This window comes from Psammomys obesus, unplaced genomic scaffold (genome assembly GCF_907164565.1).
Source record: "Psammomys obesus unplaced genomic scaffold, mPsaObe1.curated_primary_1811, whole genome shotgun sequence".
NCBI lineage: Eukaryota > Metazoa > Chordata > Mammalia > Rodentia > Muridae > Psammomys > Psammomys obesus.
In genome coordinates this window covers 8,221,442-8,242,800 of record NW_026590767.1, presented here as the reverse complement: position 1 = coordinate 8,242,800, position 21,359 = coordinate 8,221,442, and the positions used below count along the sequence as shown (strand labels likewise).

At 43.9% G+C, this 21,359-nt stretch overlaps 1 protein-coding gene across 4 annotated transcripts in view; it reads left to right on the top strand.

Moving 5' to 3' along the window:
* Positions 1 to 5,367, top strand: part of Ebf3 (EBF transcription factor 3) — a 117,465-nt gene extending 112,098 nt beyond the window's left edge. The window contains exons 14-17 of one of the 4 annotated variants that reach the window (XM_055608834.1): positions 607 to 795; positions 1,315 to 1,404; positions 2,370 to 2,482; positions 3,508 to 5,367. In XM_055608834.1, coding sequence (XP_055464809.1) covers positions 607 to 795; positions 1,315 to 1,404; positions 2,370 to 2,482; positions 3,508 to 3,525 — 410 coding nt within the window. In that variant the 3' untranslated portion in view covers positions 3,526 to 5,367. Of the gene's footprint in view, positions 1 to 606; positions 796 to 1,206; positions 1,405 to 2,369; positions 2,483 to 3,507 lie in introns of all 4 variants that reach the window. The other 3 variants (XM_055608832.1, XM_055608835.1, XM_055608833.1) reach the window with 3 other exon arrangements.
* The last annotated feature ends 15,992 nt before the right edge of the window (positions 5,368 to 21,359 follow it).

Here is a 21,359-nt window from a genome sequence, read left to right as displayed (position 1 = left end):
TGAGCTGGTTCTTTGAGCCCAGTTTAGTTCACGTCCTCCATGAAAACGACTCAGGCAGCCACGTCAGAGCCACCCCACTGTACCACTGGCCTCGCTCCCAGCTATCCACACTCTGCAGCGGGCGAGGAGCTATGGCGTCCATCCCGACCCTGCTCACAGAGACAGCAGCTGTGAAAATGAAGACCCCCCCCCCCCCCCGCCCCAAACAGTCTTTTCAGGGAAGTTATGGCCACAAACAAGCTCTCTTTGTCAGCCATGGCATTTGAAGGTCTGTTGAGGCTGAAAGTTCAGAGAGAGTGGGGTAACCGGTCAGGAATCCAAGCTGTTGATAATTGCTCCTAAAGCAGTATGTGGAAACAGCTGAAGGTTAGATCAAAGCATGCCTCGGCTGGTCGTTGAAGCCAACATCGACGGAACAGGTCTCACCAGTGGTAGGGTTGGCGTGATACGATTATCCGAGCTGGCTAGAATCACGAGGGCGAGAGGAAGCATAAAGTCAAATAAAAATGTTGAATATATGATATAGATTCTCGGGGAAACTCCCCCCCCCCCAAGTGTCTGTCACTGATAATAATGTTATTTTTGGCCGGGGGGGGATTTTAACAGTCGGCTACAGTCGCAATACAAGCAGCGTGTCCCCGCGAGGCTACGTCCCCAGCAGTACTCCCCAGCAGTCCAATTACAACACAGTCAGCACTAGCATGAATGGATATGGAAGTGGCGCCATGGCCAATCTAGGGGTCCCTGGCTCGCCTGGATTTCTTAATGGCTCCTCCGCTAACTCTCCCTACGGCAGTAAGTGTCTGTTTTTGTCACACGTCATCACGCAGATTCATATTCACTACAAAGTCGAGTGTGTGTATTGCTTGGATGTTCTGTGATGTGAGCTACTGGATAAAAGGAAGGGTGGCCCCAGAGGCTGGGCATCCAAACGACAACTACAAATTGACCCGATGCAGCCCTCCCCCGACAATGCCATCTCCTTGGCCACCAAAAATAAAATCTAAACCACACGGGGCTGCTCAATTGGAAGAGAAAACCCGGTCCCCGCCCCCAAAAGCGTTTGCCTGTTATCCAGAGTGGCCGAGCCGAAGCATGTCGTGTCTTGTTTTGTGGCCCCTCCCCGTGCGAGGCGAGGCCCTCAGAGCTCTCGCTGTGGTGCTGCGCCACAGCCCGCGCGTGCTGACCGTGTTTGCTTTGTTGCAGTAGTGCCGTCCAGCCCCACCATGGCAGCCTCTTCGGTCACCCTCCCTTCAAACTGTAGCAGCACACACGGCATTTTCTCATTCTCACCTGCCAATGTCATCTCCGCAGTGAAACAGAAGAGCGCTTTTGCGCCCGTGGTCCGGCCCCAAGCCTCGCCTCCTCCTTCCTGCACCAGCGCCAATGGGAACGGACTGCAAGGTGAGGGCAGCGAGGGTGGGTGCCCAGGCCCCGTGGCCCCTTCCCAAATCCCTCGCACGCCTGTGGCATTGCATGTGTCTCACTGGTCTGCATCCTCCTCCCTGCCCCACGGCTACATAAAGAAAGGCCTGGTCCTCCATCCCCAACGTCTGCGATTCTACCTCTAGGCTTTGTCCAGCCCATCCTTCCTAACTATTGACCTTGAAGTAGCACTTCCATGCCCCAAGGGGTGGAGCCTCTCTTGAGGAAGAAACAAGACTACAGCAAGAGCAGAGCCCCCTTCAGCTGGGTACCCAGGTCTGGCCCTTCTCCATGCAGGGCATCCTGCCCTTAGTGCCTAGCTTGCAGCTTCCTTATTAAAGGGGTGTCGGAAACAGTCTCAGAAATGAATGGCAGGTCCCTGTGCTGTAGCAAGCCCATCCCAGACTGTGCCTGCTCCCCTTTGCCATGAGGCAGAGCCTTTATTTACAACCTTCAAGACAGTGAGTCTACATGGCTTTGCTCTCTCTCTTGGAAAGGGCTGAGCATCCCGACCCAAGGCAATCTGTGTGCCGTTACCGGGTGGCAAGGCTGTTTGTAGTTGGGAGTAAGTGGTCTCTCGCAGTTCAGAGGGGGAAGGGTTGGCCCGAGGGCATGAAAAGTACCACTTGGACACAGCTGTCCACAGCTGGGGCCATGTGGAGCAGGCACCAGGCACCCTTCCCAGCACTGAGGGCAGCTCGCGCTGCATGTGGCCTATGATGAATGTGGTGGTGAAGCCATATGGGTGCCCCTAGGCCCTCGGGCTCACATGTGACTCCCTGTGACACACGGGGCCATGCTTACTTGAAGTAAGTGGCCATGATTCTGGCCTCTTGCAGACACCTCCTTGGGTATGTGCTCCACTGGGTGAAAGTCAAACCCATTCTCCTTTAAACACATGAACCCATTCAACCAGTATTTACTGAGTGCCTACTATGTGCCAGGCTCTCTGCTGGGTGCCGAGGACGCAACCGTGGAGAAGACAAACTGGCCCTTTTGTGAAGTCGGTGGTATATTCCACTTTGATGAACTAATGCTCAAAAAAGGAACTGGAAAGGTATCAATGATTTGAACTCATTGTCTTCACAACACCTGTCAGTGCTGACGGGATGCCCAGGCCCTGGGCGCCACCAGCCGGCCTCAGAGCTGTCCTTGGGCACCAGGCCAGCACTGCTTAGCAGGCAGGCAGTGAGGGCAGGTGTCTGTGGACATGCCCCAGCATCGAGGCCGACTAGGTGGCACCACATAAGCAGTGTGTACACAGGGGCCTGCCAAACCATAAAGTTGTAACGGTGAGTCGGAGATAAATTAATATCGTTGAAATTAATGGACTGAGAAATTGAAGCTCACATCACTACATGAACAAATGTATTAATATGTTATACATAAATTAATGAGAACAGTCATTCTGACAAAAATTAAACAACACCAGAGTTAAAAGATTTTAAATTACATTCGGACCGGGAGTTCACTCTGGAGCTGGCTGCGCTTGGCGCTTCAGTGCCAAGCTTCTCTTACTCTGTGAAGAGAAAACAGCACCCGAGGTGGCGTAGTGCCTCCACCACTCCATGGCCTTGAGATTCCAGAGCAGCTGGGCCGCGTGTGGCTTTGATCTGAGAGCCTGACTCACCCTTACGCTACAGAGCTGCTAGGAGGAGGTCAGAGCCTGGGCCCAAAGGCAGAGGGGGAAACTGAGGCAAGTCTCCATTCCACTTAGGAAAAGCAAGGCCTTCGAGCCACAGCCAGGCTGGTTCCTGACTTTCCAGAGAGTGGGCTCCCCGTTGCCCTGAACGAAATGTGGAGACATAGGCGGAGCAGAAGCCCGTGTTCCCTCTTGCAGAGAAGGCCTTTACAGAGGGCTGCAGCGCCAGAAAGGCCTGCAGGAATCATGCCACCACTGTGCCCTCACCCCAAGAAGTAGACTTCCCAACACACCACTGCCGCGAGCAAAGCTGGCTATAGCAAAGAGTTGAGCGAGTCTGGCTTCCCTGTGGTTCCCAGCACAGGAGGAGCAAGCCGGGCCCCCGTGAGGGTGCGCGTGTGGGGTGGTCGGCATTAACGCTGTCTCCCTCTCTTTTGCAGCTATGTCTGGGCTGGTAGTCCCGCCCATGTGAGGGACTCTGTTTACCTTCACAGCACCCAGCATCCAAGGACGGACTTCAGGGGACACGTGTAGTGTGTTAAGACATGCTGATGGAAACAATGTCTTCAAAACTAAAAATCAGCAACAGTTGAATGCTTCAAAAGACATTTAAAGATTTTATTTAAACTGTTAAGAATCAACACGCGAACAAGCCTATTCCTTCATGAACAATTCCATTTTATTGACTGAACTTTTCTCATATTTTCACATTTCTCAGTCCTGAAGATTAAGGAAAACAAAGCGACGCCTATTTTGTATAAAGTTTCTGATTCCGTCTTGGCTGTCTAGTGCGTGCTATCTGTGTGGGGAGAAGCTTCGTGAATATGCACCATTTTGATGCCCATGCCACACTGAGGAAGAAAGCCTCGGAACATTTTTCTGTACTCATATTTAGATTCACAATGGTTGTGTATCTCTATAATGTGAAATATTTTTTTGTGGTGAAAAAAGGGGGCCAAGGAGGTATGAGCCATTAACTGGAACAGAGGAGGATATGACTAGGTGAATTTGGGGTGGCAGGGAGGGGGGAGGGTTTATCATTGCTTAACTTCATCTTAATGAAATGAAACTTTGTAACTTATTGTAGTTAGAAATTGTAACTTTGATATCGAATCTCTTGCCTTCAACAAGCACACTGACAGAGAAAAAAAATAATGCTACTGTCTGTTGGTTCCAATATTCTCCCACCTAGAGCTTCCTGTTAAAGCAAGTGCGATCGGCAACATTTTTTCAACTTTCGCGCACTGTAAACCTATTGCATTCTTAGGCTACTGTGAGGTCTATGTTTCTTGTACCTGAAATTGTCCTTTTGACTTCTAGACCCTTCTTCCCCGATGTGTTTTGTATGTGGTTATAAAATTGTAGACTTTTGTGATTTTGCCAAAGTTGTAGCTAAATATTTATACACTTGTCTTGAATTTTTTTCAGATCCACTTAAAATATTTAGAAAAACGAGTTTTATTCCTTATGTGTCTTATAGGGGATAAAATGCTCTTTCATGCGACACTTCCTTTCCCATTAACACTTGCAGTTGCTAAGGGACTTTATTTTGTAACATATCAATTATAAATATTGTATTTATCTTTGAAATTTTGTACATTGCTTTCCCCGCCTTCTTTTTTCACGTCTGTATTGGTGTTTGATCCTGCCCGGTGTTGTAACACAGGGAAAGAGCAGGCACCAAGAAATGTCTCTTTGATCTGTTTTGTTGAAATGAACCAATGTCCTTACATTTCATTTGTACCTAAACCATTTGCTATATTGTTTAGACTTTCCATCTCTTTTTTTTTTTATGTTGAGGAAAAGTCAAATTCATTGTTTATTTTTATATTATTTTTAAGTTATCTGAACAAATACTTTTGAAAAGAAAAGTTTGTTGTATAGTCAAAAGCAAACGGTGTCAGCGGCCGTGACAAATCCTTGTAGATTCTGTGCATGTGGAGCGGCCATGAAGGGGCCACACCGTCTGGGGCTGTGTCCTTATTTTATTTTTTATTTTTTATTTGTTTTTTGTAGAATGTAAAAAAAAAAAAAAGTCATTTTAGCTGCCACCTATGACTTTGCCACATAGCTGAACTGTGTTTACTGGAAAAATTCAGAGGCCTAAAGTTTAAAATAAAATTTACTTCCGATGTTTTAATTACAAATGTTTGCCACATTAACTTCTCCGATGCCTTAAAAGTGGACTTCTTTGAAGAACTTCTGTGCTATTTTATCACAGGCTTACACCACAATTGTTACTATCTGAAGACTGATGATGAACACACACACACACACACACACACACACACACACACACACACACACCAAAAGCACAAACCTCCGGTCCATCAGTCACTCCTTCTTGGGTCTGTCTGCTGCTTTCTGACCTCTCAGCTCACCTTGAAGTTAGAGAGGTGTCAGGGGGAGGGGACACTGCTGATTTGTAAGTTTTGATTTTAAACAGGACCTTTTTGTGGTCAGATCCAACAGCACTGTCTGTCCTTTTTTAAACTGGAAAGACCTCCTTCAGACCCTGTGCCTGCTAGTGCCAAACCCACTGTCAGACCAAGAGTCAGGATTCTTATTATTTTTCTTTTTCCTTCACACTCATTGCTCTTGCAGACAGCACATGCTTTGCAAACAGCAGCAGAAGTCATATTTAAAACAAAATGGAGGGAATTAAAAAAAATAGGCACACACATACAAAGAAAACAATGTATAGCTTGGAAAGTGTTCATTCAGGGGACTCAATAAAAGAAACAGAATGTCCCCCAGTGGTCAGTGGGTCGCGCTCTGGCTTTGTGACTCCTGACAGGGCTTAGCTACATGAACAGCCTGAGAAGTCACTTTGGAACTAAATTGCCTCAATTTATTTTGTGTAAGTAAGGGTTTGACCTAAAAAAAAAAAAAAAAGAACTCACGTGCACATTAGCAAGTACCCTCATGCCCACACCGGTTTGTGTTTTAGATGGACTAGTCCATGCCCTCATTGCTTCATTGTGTCAAAAACTGAGAGCTTCACTAAATGGTAGATTTTGCTGTCAGAGACCCTACAATAAGATTGTTTTATCTGTACATTTTTTCAGATATTTAACTGTATAAAATGTTCATTTTACACAATATTTAATTAAAGTATTTCTTGTCTGTGAATTTCACTTTTGGTAATTTTATCTGTTTTGACTATTAAAATGGCTGACAAATGAATTGGGGGTTTCATTTCCACATCCTGGGCTCCGGAGTTGGGGCTCACCGAGATCCAAATAATTTCAAAGAACCTTGCAGAGTTTTCAACCCCCAGTAAGCATTAGTTCCTGAGGTGGCGGTGATGCCACAGGTCCCATCAGAATGCTCAATGTCCACACTCAGGCCTGAACTGTTTCTTTCACAGCCACCTGGGTCACAGCAGCACTGGAGTGTCCTGTAAGTGGTCCTGACGTTGTGGGGAGGCTTGGTAATGAGCTGACTTGGATGACTGGACAGTACCTGCTCTGGTTGCCCCAACATTCACTTGTCCCTACTATCTGCATCCCCCCCCCCGGCCCTCTTGGGGAGAACCAGGTCAGGGGAGCCCATTAGGGTTGTGAGCTATGGGCAGAATCCTTTTAGAGTACATGGGAGACAGGCTGATGGGTTGGTAGAAAGTATGCGGGTACCGATCTGTGTCACTGTGGCACAAAGGTGGTTTGCACTGGCCGCTGGTGGCTGCACGTAGGTGGAGATCAAGGCTGGGACTCCAGTGAGGTCAGCCATGAGCACAGGTTCTAATTTGCACAGCCCCTGCAAGTCTTCCTTTCCCCACTCTGTTTCACTCAACACTGTCTCTCCTCAATGAAAGGCAGGCTTTACATGTTTTGGCTTGCAGTTCTGCCACACATTCACATAAGTGTGATCTAAATTAGTACTCACAAATGTCATCTTAATTACTTGTTCTGCTGAGCAAAACAGGAAACAATTATTCAAAACATAAAGAAACTTGTGAATACCTTTTCCTCCTGTCACTGCAGATCCTTTGCGGCTGGCCTTAAAGAGACAGTAAAGGAAGAGTTTCCTATGGCACAAAGCCACTTCCAGCTTTCCCAAGTTACTGGGGTCAGGAAACATGTTTCCCAAAGGCCACCTCCTCCCTCAGAGCCCAGGAACTCTCTGCTCAGGGCTTTGGAACCAGTGTGCCAGGTTGACTTGGGCAGAGAGAAGTTCAAATGCTTGGGTTTCAAACCAGAAGCAAGAACCAATTCTCTCTCTCTCTCTCTCTCTCTCTCTCTCTCAAAAAAAAAAAAAAAAGAATCCTGAGTATTGTCAGGCCTCCCTTTAAGGTCTTTCAAGCTTTTAAAGATTATTCAAAGCACTTGAAATGGGCTTCAATCTAATGCCTCATTTCATTGCATTAAACAGCCTAGTTAATAAAGAATCGATATATTCAAAGGGCAAGGTTATCTTTTGTCTATAAGGGGTGGTGTCGTGCTGAACCTTTTATAGTTCAAATGCTGAAAAAGACCTCATGAAATCCATACTCATCAAGTGGGTCAACGAGAGCAATAAAGAGGCCCCTGAAAGGAAAGAAAGGCCGCTCTGCTTTAAAACAACTCCGGGCCTTATCTCCCCTGTTCGGAGCACCCAAAGAAGTCCTCAGAAAATGTCAATTTCTCATCAAGACAAGAGGCCATGATGATCATTTTCTCAGAGAATACATACAATTAGGAGAATTCAGAGAGGCACAGCGTTGATTCTTAGCTTATTCTGGCTCCAAGAGCTTGGAGCACCCTCCCTGCAGATAAAAAGGGCTGTTGATAACTGAAGTGTCAATACGCCGAAGAGCGAGTTTTGAATGTGAGTCCTTGTGCTTTGAGCCCGCCTGGGCCGATCCCAGGCCCTGATAACAACACAGCTGCCAGCAGACACCGCAGGCTGGCCCTCACAATTAATGCCATGAATAAATCACACAAAAGAGTTGAGATGCTTTATGCTGGGTGAGACAATCCCCTGTTTTACCCTTCAAGGATTCTTTTTATGTTGGAATAAGGTTGCTTTTAATGAAATTTAAACTCATCAGAGGAAATCAAAAACCTCCAATCAGATTACAAATTGATTTTTTGGTCATTTGTCATGTCCCAGCATAGAGCTACAGGTTTCACAGGAAGCCAGTTGCCTATGTGGGTTGGGAGTACGGGTGGACCAGCTCCCAACCTCGGTGGCTCTATACCCTATTTCTGCCCTGGGGGAAATGGAAGGAGAGGAGCTCCTTTGCGGAACAGAAGGGGACTATGAACCCCATGCACATGGTTCCCCTAGTCCCCATAAACTAAACCCCAAACCAGAACTGGGACCAAGCAGTTCTGAATCCATCCATCACTAAATAACCTCGGGGCAGGGTAAGTCATCCTTGGCAGGGGTCAGTGGCCCCTAAGTCTGGTTTGACCTTAAAGTGGACAGCCTACATTTTCAAACTACCAATGGCTGGTTTGGGGTACAGTGGTTTGTAGAACATCTTCTGAGTCACTCAGTGCATCTAGGGTGTTCCGTGTGAGCTTGTGTTCCATGCCCGGTGTGGGAAGCTGGAGGTTTGATCCCTAGCACAAAACAAGGAGAAAAAGCAAGGTGTGGTGACTTGCCTATGGGCCAAGGCTTGGTGCCAAATGCAATCTCTTTGGCCTCCAAATCCTTTGCCTTTCACACTCTCATAGATTTTGAACATCCTAAGGACCACAACCAATCCACCCATCATGGAGGTCTCTATTCCATCCAGGCAATCTGATCAGACTGTAAGGGAAAACTAGCAGATCTGTCCACACGCTAGAGGGCTCAGGAGGGTTTACTTCAATGTCACACATCCTTATTTCCAAAACTTAGGCTAGAGGCTCCTGTTCCCTGGAGCTTTGGTAGCATCGGCAGTGCATGGGGGCTAAGGCAGAAGAGAGCTGGCCACCCGATGCAGGTGCTGAAGGGAGATACAGTTCAGGCCCCCTGACACCTCTCCAGAGGGACTGGGCAGCACAGGGTTAGCCTGGAAGCCACAACCAGAAAGGGCTCAGTATAAGTCGGCTTCTGTTAGTGCTGCAGGTGGTGGAACAAAAAAGGAAAATGGGAGTCACTGTGTTGGTGGTAGCATTTGAATGAGTTCCAACAGAGCTGAAGGTATTGAAAGCGCAAGAAACAAAAGGTATTAAGGGGCTGTTGTAGTATCACTAATATCTACTATGGTGTATATCTTTTGGTGAAGCTGCAGTTAATCCTAAACAGCTGTATAACCAAATCACCATGCAGAAACTAGGATTTGTTTAGTTAACCTAGTGCACAATGCTGGGAAATAGTTACTCCATCCTAAACCTCCAAGCCTGCATAGTTTCATTCCATTCAGATTCACCCATTATACTTGCTTTCAGTGATATCTTATGTCTGCTTCATTTCTTCATGTTGTTCTAAGACCTCTCCTCCAGCCTCTGCTCTCTCTGCCTCTCTCCTCTTCCCCGCCTACTCCTTCCTCTCCTCCCACTCTGAACCAGGATGCCCACCCTATTCTCTCCATTGCTCAACATTGTGGCTGGTTGTTTTAATTGACAAATTGGAGAACAAATGGTGGCAGGTTTACACAAAGTTGAGACAGGTGATGCTTAGAATAAGTATCACAATGCAATGTCTGGATTGAAACCAGAGTGGGGGAGAGAAATCAGCATTTGAATGAACAAGGGTAAGGAGTATACATTTCAAAAGAACATTATACCAACAAGGGGCCCCGGTGTTTCCCTGACCCAACAGCCCATCTTGAACCCTGAGTCCTTACTGCAGCTCACTCTGTTATCACCAAGCAAGACCCAGAAGAGACTGAGCTCGAAACCCGGCTCATTCTGACACGTGGGCACTATTAGAGCAAATGACCTGAGAGGAGGTGAAGCGTCCAGAAACAGAAAAGACATAAAACCAAGGCTTTTCTCCTCCTCCTCCTCCTCCTCCTCCTCCTCCTCCTCCTCCTCCTCCTCCTCCTCCTCCTCCTCCTGCTCCTCCTCCTCCTTCTTAATCTTTACAGTGAGTCAGTAAGGCTCATGAAGCGTCCTTTTTAAGAGGGCAACTTCCCCATCACTTCCTATGGGAATGACAGAGGTGATGGAAAGCAAAGCCACACCAAGTGTCGATAACGATGCCATAAGGAAACCTGCTATTGGAAGCTATTGAAAAAAAAATTAAAGAAAAGGAAGCCCCCCAACTTCCCGAGAAGAACCAGAAGTTGTTTAAAGTGAATAAAAACAAACAGGGCGAAAATTACCGTAGAAACAATTCAAAGCCTAACTGAGCAAAGAGGAAAATCTTGCCCATTATTAGTCACCAATGGATATGGACTTTGTTGAGTGTCTGGGGTAGACCTTTAGTCTTAAAACACTCACATATCTGTACATTATTACCTGGACAGATGTATACATTGTGAGTGTAACTGTCAATAAGTGTTTTCTTAAGGCAAAAAGAAAAATGCCCAGAAAGCTGTCTTCAACCTCACTTAAAAGACATATTGTATTCACCCTAATGGCTAAAAACAGGATTAGTAATTAAATTGTGATATAATCATATAACATAATATTATAGGTTCTATTAAGCTATGGAGGTCATGTTTTTAAATATGTTTTAGGAAATGATAAACACCAATGACATAAAATTATGTATGTGTCTAATACTTTGAATAAAAACATAATTCTAGCCTGGAAATTTCTAGAGAGAAGGCTATAAAAACACATACATACATTAAAATGATGGGCTAATTTTTTCATTATTATTATTATTATTATTATTGTTATTATGCTTTTTTAAGACAGGGTTTTTCTGTGTAGCCTTGGCTGTCCTGGACTCACTTTGTAAACCAGGCTGGCCTAGAACTCACAGCAATCTGCCTATCTCTGCCTTCTGAGTGCTGGGATTAAAGGCTCAGCTAATTTTTTTCATTATTAAACCAGAAAAACCCACTTCTCTTCAAAATGGGTGTATGCTGGTTGAAGAGAAATGGATGCTCTCCTAGAGTTCCCAGTAGAACTCTTACAAGCTCTGAAATGTTGTACAGAGACCTAAGTGCTCATAGCCTTTTGACTCATTAATTTCATTTCTAGGAATCAATTCCAGGGAAATAATCAAAGATTAGACAAGACTTTAAGTGCATGAACCTTTCAGAACACCATATTTATTAAAAATTGGAAAGTACCCAAATGGCTGGAAAGAAGATCAGTAATTAAGTTCTGATATAATCATATAGTGGGATACTATAGGTTCTATTAAGGTCATGTTTTGAGGTTTATTTCACAAAATGATAAACACCAATGACAAAAAAAAAAGTTATGTAAGTATACAGCACCTTGAATATAACATGATACCAATCTGCAAATTTCTAGAAAGAAGGCCAGAAGAACATATCCACACACACTGAAAAATACTTGTCAGAATTACATCAAAACTCCTTCTTGTTAAGCATCAGATAAGAAGTTTATGTTTTATAACCCCATTTCTATTTAATCTTACCCATAGACTCAAGAAGTGATAATATCTCTAATTTCCCAATTTTTCTACAAAATAGGTGGGTTGCATCTTAGAGAATGTTCCTCATTGTGTCAGAAGTGAAAAGTGTTCTTCTTCTTCTTAGGTAGCCAATGAAAAGCCCATTCCTTCCTGATCGCCTCTCAGTTTGTGCACCCTGGCTGCAATGCCTCATAAAAGCGAGACCCTGAACCCCACAGTGGCTCTTACAACCTGTCAGAAAGACAGAGACAAGGAAATCCTGAGAGAGGACTGCCATGAAGTATGTAAGACATCTTTTCAAGGTGCTGCCTTTTATTTATTGACTGTTTAATGAACTTTATTTTGTTAGGTTTGTTTATTTATTTCTATTCCATATCTGCTATGTTTTGTTTACTGCCACGTGCTTGCCTGGTGCCTCTGAAGGACATTGAATCCCGGGGACTGGAGTTTCAGATTTACAACTGTAGCTGTGAATATGACATGGAAATGTAACATGGTTGTCACCTTGTAGGTGCTGGGAACCCGACCCAGGTCCTCTGCAATAGCAGACAGATTGCCAAGCCACCTCTCCAGCCCTGTGTTTTCGTTTTGAATACAGGTAAATAAATTCAAAGTGTCCTGTAACCACAGGGGGGTCTGTAGCACGGGTGCCATGCGACCCTCACGCTGACTTGCAGACTCAGTGTGGCCCCTCCACAATCACAGACGGTTTCTTTGAGGAAGCGGATGAGCAGATCCTAAGGGCCACCATCCCAATCTCCCACCAGACAGGGAACAATTAAGACAAATGTGGACAAGAAGGAAAAGTGGAGCACCCCCCCCCCCACAAACACACACTTTTCTCATTTCAAAACATCCCGCAAAGCAAAATCAGTCAAGGCAGCGAGCTGCTGGCAGAAGATGCACGTTGCCCAATGGGATGGAACTGGGAGAAGTTGTACAAAGTCCCAAGGAGCATATGAAAGTTACTGTCTTCCAGTAGGGAAATGCCAGTCAAACTAGGAAGAGCCACTTAGAGCCAGCAGTCAGGCAACAACAGTACTAGAAAGGTTACAGGGATATGAGTCAGAATCCTCTGCTGCTGGTAGGATTGTAAACAGGGCAGCCACATTGGAAAATACTCCAATAGCTTCTCACACAGTAAAGCACGGAACCAAACTTTTGACTCAGTATCTCTAGTTCCAGTTCAGACCCAAGAGAAGTGAAAAGGACATGATTGCCTGAAAACTTGCACATAGCAGCAATGCACACAACAGCCAACAGACAGATATATCTAGACTGTAGGATATTATTCAGCCATGGAAAGAATGACATGCTAAAACATGGCATTACACAGAAGAACCATGAGAATATGTTAAATGAAATAAGCCAGTAACCATGCTTGCCAATATCTCTATTGCTATGCTATGTCCAGAGTAGACAAATCTACATAGACAGAAAATATTCTGGCAGTTATTTGGCCTGGAAATGTAAGGAACAGAGAGTTTTAGCAAAAGGATCCTGAGTGTCTTTTCTAATTGATGGAGATATTTCAAAACTGAACATGCTTCACAGCATTCAGCCCCATTCCTGAAATGGGTGTGTCATCCCATGTGAGTTATTTCAGTGAAGCTCTTATAAAAACAATAAAAAAAATTCCTGACCCAGTGGCACAGTCCTGTCATTCCAACTCACTGAGAGGACAGAGCAGGAGAATGAGAGTAAACTCAAAGCCAACTGGGAAACTTACCAAGACCCTGCGTCCAACTAGACAACATGATAAGAAAGGGGACTGGCCTGGGGATGTAGGTTAGTAGCAGAGCATTTGCTTAAAACAAGCGAGGGCCAGTATCATGGTGGCAGGAAGGGGAGATCTGAAATTTCATCAATGTATAAAAAAATGAATACTATTTTCATGAAAACACACTATCTTTCTCAGAGCACACAGTGTATTATGTCTCATTGTGATATGTATGTATGTATGTATGAATGCATGTATGTATGCATGTATGTATATATCATCTATGTATAAATATAATATATTATCTCTCTATATATGATATAGATTATATATATGAATAAAATGTTTGTTGTCCTGTTGTGTTCCCCTCTCCTCTCCACCCCCTATTCCTCTTGCTGGCCCTCTTCTTTCCTCTAAGTATTCTCTTCCGTTTATGTCACATATATTCCACTACTCTCTTGCTGTCTACTCCCTTTGGTGTTTTTCTCCCACCTTCTACTTTCATGTCACACTCACAGAATGCATATGTGTATGTTAATTCAAATATAAATTCTGCAAATGAGAAGGAACATGAGGTAGCTTTCTGTTTTGTTTTTGTTTGTTTGTTTAACATAACAGTTTCTGGTTCCATTTATTTTCCTGCAAACATCTTAATTTCATCCTCCACAGCTGAATGAAATTGCATTGTGTTTATGAACCACACTGCCTGTAGGGATTTGTCTGTGCATGGACCTGTAGGCTGGTTGCATGTCTTGGTGACTGGATGATGGAGAGAGCATGTTGTGTAAGTACCTCTGTGGTGTGTTCACTTGGTGTGTTCAGGTATATACCAAGGATTGGGGCAGTAGGTCACGTGACTGAAGCAGTTTACACTTCCACCAGCAGTGTTCTCTTCCATCTTCACATCCTCACCAGCATTTCTTGTTTCTTTCCCTAATGACAGACACCCTGACTGGAGTGAATGGAATCTCACTGTTGCTTTGGTATTTCTTTCCCTGGTGGCTAACAGTGTTGACCACTTTTTCAAAATGCTTACTGGCAATCTGTATTTCTTTCTTTGACAACTGTCTATTCTATTAGCTTGGCTACTGATCAGATCTGTTTAATTTCAGAGTTGCTTATAGGTTCTAGATATGAATCCTTTTAAGATGTGCAGTTTGAAGACTTCTTCATTCTGTAGGCTGTCTCTTCAGTGGGCCATTTCCTTTGCCTTGAGCAAACTTTTTAACTCCATGCAATCCCATTTGGTCATTGGGTCTTTGGTCATTTGGTCTTAAGTCATTTGGTCTTAGGGTAATTTCCTGAGCTATTGAAGTCCCTTTTAGAAAGTCTTCACCTGTGTCTATGAAGAGTTTCTTCTAGAAGCTTCTGAATTTCAAGTCTTATGTTTAAGGTCTTTGATCCATCTGAGTTGATTTTGTAAGATATATATATATATATATATATATATATATATATATATATATATCTTACATATATATATATATATATAGTTTCATTGATTCAACATGTGGATATATAGTTTCTCAGCACCATTTGTAGATAAAACCTTTTTTTCTTCAATATATGATAACTACCTTTGTCAAAGATTAGGTAGCCACAACTGTTTGGGTTTATTTTGGAGTCCTCTATTCCCTTCCATTAGCATATATGTCTGTGACAGCAGCCTGTAGTTTTCTTCACTCTGTCTTAGTCAACGTTCTATTGCTGTGAAGAGATACCATGACCACAACAACTCTTATAAAGAAAAAGCATTTGACTGGGGGCTGGTTTACAGTTCAGAGATTTTAATCCATTATCAGCAGAGTGGGAAGCATGGTGGCATGAAGGCAGGAAAGAGAGAGAGAGAGAAACTGACTGTCGGCCTGGCTTGGCTTTTGAAATCTCTAAAGCTCACCCCTGTAACTCCAATACGGCCACACCTCCCAATAGTGCCACTCCTGGTGACCAAGCATTCAAACCCACAAGCTGATGGGGCCATTCTTATGCAAATCACTACAATGATTCTGTAGTATAGTTTGAAGTCAAGGACTGTGGCGCCTTCAACATTGTTTCTTCTTCTTAGATTTGTTTTGGCTATTTGTGTCTTTTCTGTTTCATTTTGAATTATAATTATTTTCTTCTTCTGTTATGAATATCACGTGAAGAGCTGGAAGATGGCTCAGTGGTTAAGAGCACTAGAGAGAACCTAAGTTTGATTCCTAGCACTCAGATGGTACCTCACAATTATTTGTAATTCCAGTTCCAGGGAATCTGATGCCCTCTTCTGGTCTGTGAGGGCAGAAGGCACATGTACGGTACACAGACAAACATTCAGGCTAAACACCCATACAAATTAAATAAAAAATAAAATAGAATGCCATTAACTTTTTTGTTTGTTTGGTTTTTTTTTTTTTTTTTTTTTTTTTTTTAAAAAAAAATTAAATTTGAATGCCTTTTTTTTTTTTTTTTTTTTTTTTTTTTTTTTTTTTTTTTTTTTTTTTCTAAGACACAGTTTCTCTGTGTAACCCTGACTGTCCTGGAACTCGCTCTATAGATCAGCTGTTCTTGAACTTGGAGATCTACCTGCCTCTGCCTCACCACTGCTGGGATTAAAGATGAGTACCACTACTGTCCAGCAAGAATGTCATTCACTTTTTAAGATTTCCTTTTATTGTGTGGGGCATGTGATATGTGCATATATGTGCATATCTCTGCTAAGGCCAGAGGCACCTCCCCGTGGAGCTGGAGTTACAGGCAGTTGTGACACACCTTCTAATGGTGTTCTTTAAATCTGCATTGATGCCACATGACCTGTCACTAACTCATGAGCCAATTTCTATGTGACTGCACCTTCGTTATATGAGACACATCCATTTCTTCATTTAAAATTTTGTTGTTGGACTGGGGAAATGGTTCTGTTGGTAAAGTGCTTGTCTTGCAAGTATAAGGACCTGAGTTTGATTCCCCTAAATGCCACATGAAAAAGCACAGTATAGCACTTGTAATCAGAGTACTGGGGAGTCAGAAACAGATTCCTGGGGCTTGCTAGCCAGCCAGCCTAACTGATCAGTGAGCTCCAGGGGCAGTGAGATATCCTGTCTCAAAAACAACAACAACAACAAGCTGTGGAAAGCAAGACACTCACTACCACTTCTGGCCTATGCATGCACACACATGCAAATAAATGCACATATGAACACAAACAGATACATACATGTGAAAAAAATATATATCAAAATTTTGAAGTCAAGATCTTATTGTCTCACAAGGCTGAATCTGCTTTTGTGACTCACAAAAAGCAAGATCTAGAATAGCCAAATTCATAGAGATGGAACATAGAATGGGATTGTCAAGAACGAAGAGGGGGTGAAGGCCAGTGTTTAAGGGGAACAGATACAAAGATAAAGGGTTCTGGGAATGCTTGCACAGCAACACAAATGTACCAAATGCCATCAAACCATGCACTTTACATGGGGTAAAATGTCAAATTTTGTGACAGATATTTTAGCATAATAGTATCTATCTATCTATCTATCTATCTATCTATCTACCATTTATCATTTATCATGCTATATCTTTTCTATCATCTATCATTATCTATATCCATCCATTATATCTATCTGTCTATCATCCATCTGTTTGTATTTAGTGCCTACTAATTGCCAGGCACTGACTCAGGTGCTAGAAACAGGCCCTGGAAAAAAAATAGCCAGCTCCTGGCAGCTCTTGTGTGGGTGTTCACTCACTTTCTGGTGATGCTGTGCTCAGGCTCTCTGCTCTTTCTATTGGTGATAATCTTAACTGTACTGTTTTAATTTGCACTTTCTAATTGTTAGTGAAAGCATCTCTTCACACATTTGCTGCCATTTGCATTCCTTCTGTGAAGTGCCCGTTCATCTCCTTGGCTTCTGCTTGTTCCCGGACCGTTTTCAGGAGCTCTGTGCTTGTGACACATTCTTCTCTCTTGTGTTGCAAACACCTCCCATGAACCTGTATCTCCACCATGCTCCCCTGGCTGTCCTTCCCACCATCCTGGCGATCTCTTCCTTTTCCTCCCCTTCATGGTTTTACAATCTCAGGGTGGGAGGAGCGTCTCCATCCTGCGGTTTAAAAACAGAATTACCTTACATTTCATTTTAGCACTTTGATAGTTTTCATAGTTTTAACCTTTACATCTTTTGTCTCTTGGGTGTTAATTTTATGTTTGATATGAGGAGAAATTAAATTTTATTTTTTTCCAGACAGGAAACAAATTATCCCCAGAATGTGCATTGAATAGTCTGTTCATCGCTTCCACTGATTTAAAATACCCCATTATCAGTTTCTAAATTCTTTTCTTCTGTTTTAATTCTCTTCCTCTGACCTTTTGGGGTGTTCTAGCTCATCACTGTCTTATTGTTCATTTCTTTACTTTAAAAAAAAATCTGTTTTTATCCCTAGAAAGGCAGAACTTTCTTGGAATCCTTTAAAAATTTCTCAGCTCCCCTCATACATTTGTTCTTTCATTAAAGTCTAAGATCAATTTGATGCTGTACAGAGTCTATTTCTGGGAACCAATGACTTGGGAATATTGAATTTTCCAAACTCAGTAACACAGTAAGACTCTTCATTTCTGCTCAAGAATTTGAGGGCAGTTGTGATGAGTGCTAATGGGAGGAGTACTCAGAGCTGACTGAGCAGGAGTGGAGTTCATAAGTGAAAGGTAAGAGGCAGTAGTGTGTGTGTGTGTGTGTGTGTGTGTGTGTGTGTGTGTGTGCACGCGTGCAGTGCAGTGCAGCAGGCACAGACTGCAGAGCCACATGGCATTGTTGCCATGGTCTGGAGAGGCAGGTTGATGCCAGGATGCCAGGATGCAGGGTCTAGGCATCCATTTGCACACCTCTCTGGTTACCCAACACTCTGGCCTTGGCACTCAAGACATAAGGAAGACTCAGTGTCTTTAGAAATGCCTGGGGAGCCTTTGTGTGGCTGACTTGGAACCTCCTGGGGAGCTGTTGTGTGGCTGACTTGGAACCTGGGTTTTGCCAATCTAATCCTAATATTTACTGACCAGGAAGGGCACTAACTCACAGAGGCAGGGAACACCTGGGCAACAAGGGTCGCCGGAGGCCACCTACCTCGTAGCTCAGGTGAAAAAGAGGAAAGACTACAGTGACAGCAGAATCCACAAGACATCAGCAAAGGCCAGAGATGGCTCTTGCGAAAGATGAGAATAGATGAATCCCTAGGCAGGGACAGGGGACAGGAAGCCCTACCTCAGCCTCTGGATCTTAAGAGGACTCAGGGAGGTGTCACACGTAAGGCTAATTAATTAACCAACTAATTAATTAATAATTTAGAGATAGAACCTCACTCTAGTCCAGGCTGGTCTGGAGCTCACTATGTAGCCCAAGCTAGTCTTGAACTCATTATCTTCCTGCCTTTGCCCAGTAAGTGCTAGGCTTCCTTATGAGTGTGAGCCACCATGCCTGGCAAATATAATTTTTATATATAATCAATGTGCATTGTTACAGCTTATATTAAAACTCAGTCAGGTTTATTTAAACATGAACATGGCTGCACAACACATTTGACATAGCATAACATGTGAAGAGGGGAAAAGAATGGATTTGGACCAACTTTAGGCCAGAATCCAAAATGGACTCTGAAAGCATTCATACACTAACCTCTTAAAACCAAATGCATCTGAAAAAAAAAATTTATTCCAGAACATAGTTTAAACTTCACATGTTCTTTTGTCAAATTTTTTCCCCTACAAAACCGACTTTGATGGAAGAAGAGAAAGGGGAAGGGAGATGACGTGTAGATAATGAAAATATTCAATATACTAAGAGGGCTAATGACAATAAATGGTGGCTTCCTTCACCTCACATTGCAAATAATGACTTTTATTAAAAATGTTATTGAAAGCATGTTCCTGTGGGCTGGGGCTGTCACGCAGCTGTAAAGTGTTTGCCTGGTATGCACAAATCCCTGGGTTAGAGCCGGAGCACTACATGAACTAGACGTGGTGTTGCACGTTTCTCAGGATTTGGGAGGCGGAGGGACGGGAACCAAGAGTTCAGCATCGTCTTCTGCTACATGCCTAATTCAGCCTGGGATACAAGAGACTCTGTCTCGAAAATCAAAGCATCAGCACGCTGATGAAAATCTATGTTTTCTGTGTGTATGCCTGGGTAGAGAATGGGTACCCGCATGTGTGGGTGAGTATGCTCACCTGCGGATACACATAGGTTGACACTGGGATGTCTTGCTTGATTTCTCTCCACCTTGTTTTATGAGACAGGATCTCTCACTGAAGTGGGAGCTTGCTGGTTTGGCCAGACTGGCTGGGACCCCCCCCCCCATCCTTCTGCCTTGGAACCCCAGCTCCTGGTCCCGGGGTTACAGACACAAACTGCTAAATCTGTTCTTATTCTTTAATGTGGGTGCTAGGGATCTGAACTCGGGCATTCACGCTTGCTCAACTAGAACCTTGAACAATCACGCATCTCCTCGTCACCCTAACACTGCTTTTAAGCAAAAGGCATTCATGGCTATGTGGTAGGGCAAAGCTGACATCTGCATGGCTGTCCTTTGGGGAGTAGCTGGGTGGCTGCTGGATTAGATCTCCATGGCTGTCCTTTGGAGAGCAGCTGGCAGCTGCTGGATTAGGCAGAGTTCAGGCTGGAAAGTATCATCATTGACAGGGCTAAAGCCTGATCTGGGCCATGGGGCAGAACAAGTTCCCACAGCATGGTTTGCAGAGGGCAGCTTAGTGCCCTCCCTTCAAGATGGGAGGTCACCACTGGTTTTCTGTGGCTTGAATTCAATATATATATTGAATATATACATATATATATAATATATTACAATCATATTATACATAGTTACTTATGCTGGAGGAAGAACAGGGCCTGGATGAAACTTTAGCATCAAGCTGCCCTTGTCTGGCAACCTGGTCCAGTCTCTCTCAGTTTTTTTTTTTTTTTTTTTTTTTTTTTTTTTTGGCATGTGAGCACCAGGGACAAGGTGAGTTTTGAGTATATTAAAGAACCAGCTTGCTGAACCATGAAAGTGTGTGCCCTGGCTAAAGGCAGAATGGACAGAAATATGTTCAAGAAAAACCTGTCTTCTCAGCTCCCTTGGCTGCTTTCTCCAATACCCTTCAGGTGATCAGCTGCCAGTCTATCCTTTCTGAGAAGCTGAGTCAGGTGCACCACAGACTGCAAAGGTTGGGTACTCAGGGTCCTGAGACCCTAGTCAGGGGCCATCCCAGTTATATGGAGCAGAGAGTTATGAAATGGCAGTCCTGAGACTTCCTACCTCTCAGATGGTACAATAGGCTGACTGCAGAGGTCTACTCAAAGAGCAGAGGGAGGCCATGCACACTAAATTACTGTGCTCAGCGGGGTGTGGAGGGGCCTAGGATGCCTTTCTAAGGTCATCATAGCTTTAGACTATCTTCTACAGAGACCTGGCTCATGCGGGAAAGTTAAGAATGAGATGGAGAAATAAAAACATTAGTGGAATCGTTGGATTCTGTTTCAGCAGGTTTTCTCTCTATGCTAAAAGTTTCACAGGTGGCTAACAAAGCTCCTTGACAAAAATAAGTTTCTAAACAGGAAGTGAGAGAGCATCTTGTGAAACCTAGGGGTCCGTCAATCAATGGTGATGGCTAGTTCCCACGGGTACCACCTCAGGACCACAGAGGTTACACATATAAGGCCCCCAAATCAAAGGCAGGTCTCTAGTAGCATCGACACCAGGAAGGTGCCAGCATGATTTTCTTTGTAAATGCCAATGAAGAGCTCCAGCTTTATAAGTGCTTCAACTATGAGGTAAAAATAAGGGAGCCACGAGGGGACCTAGTTCAAGAGGGCTATGTGCCTTGCTGTGGCTCCTGCCAGAACTTGTCAGATAAAAGGCAGGTGCTCAGATTCCTTCAATAATGGCTAATTAATGATGGAGGATGGCCAGTGGTGGAAGATAATTGAAAGTGGCAGATAGTTGATGAAAGAGAAAGCCTGATGGTTGGGGATGGGTGATGGTGAATGATGGCTAATGTTGGGGGATGGCTGGTGATGGAGGATGGTTGATGGTGAGAGATGGCAAACAGTTGGGGATGGCTGATATTGT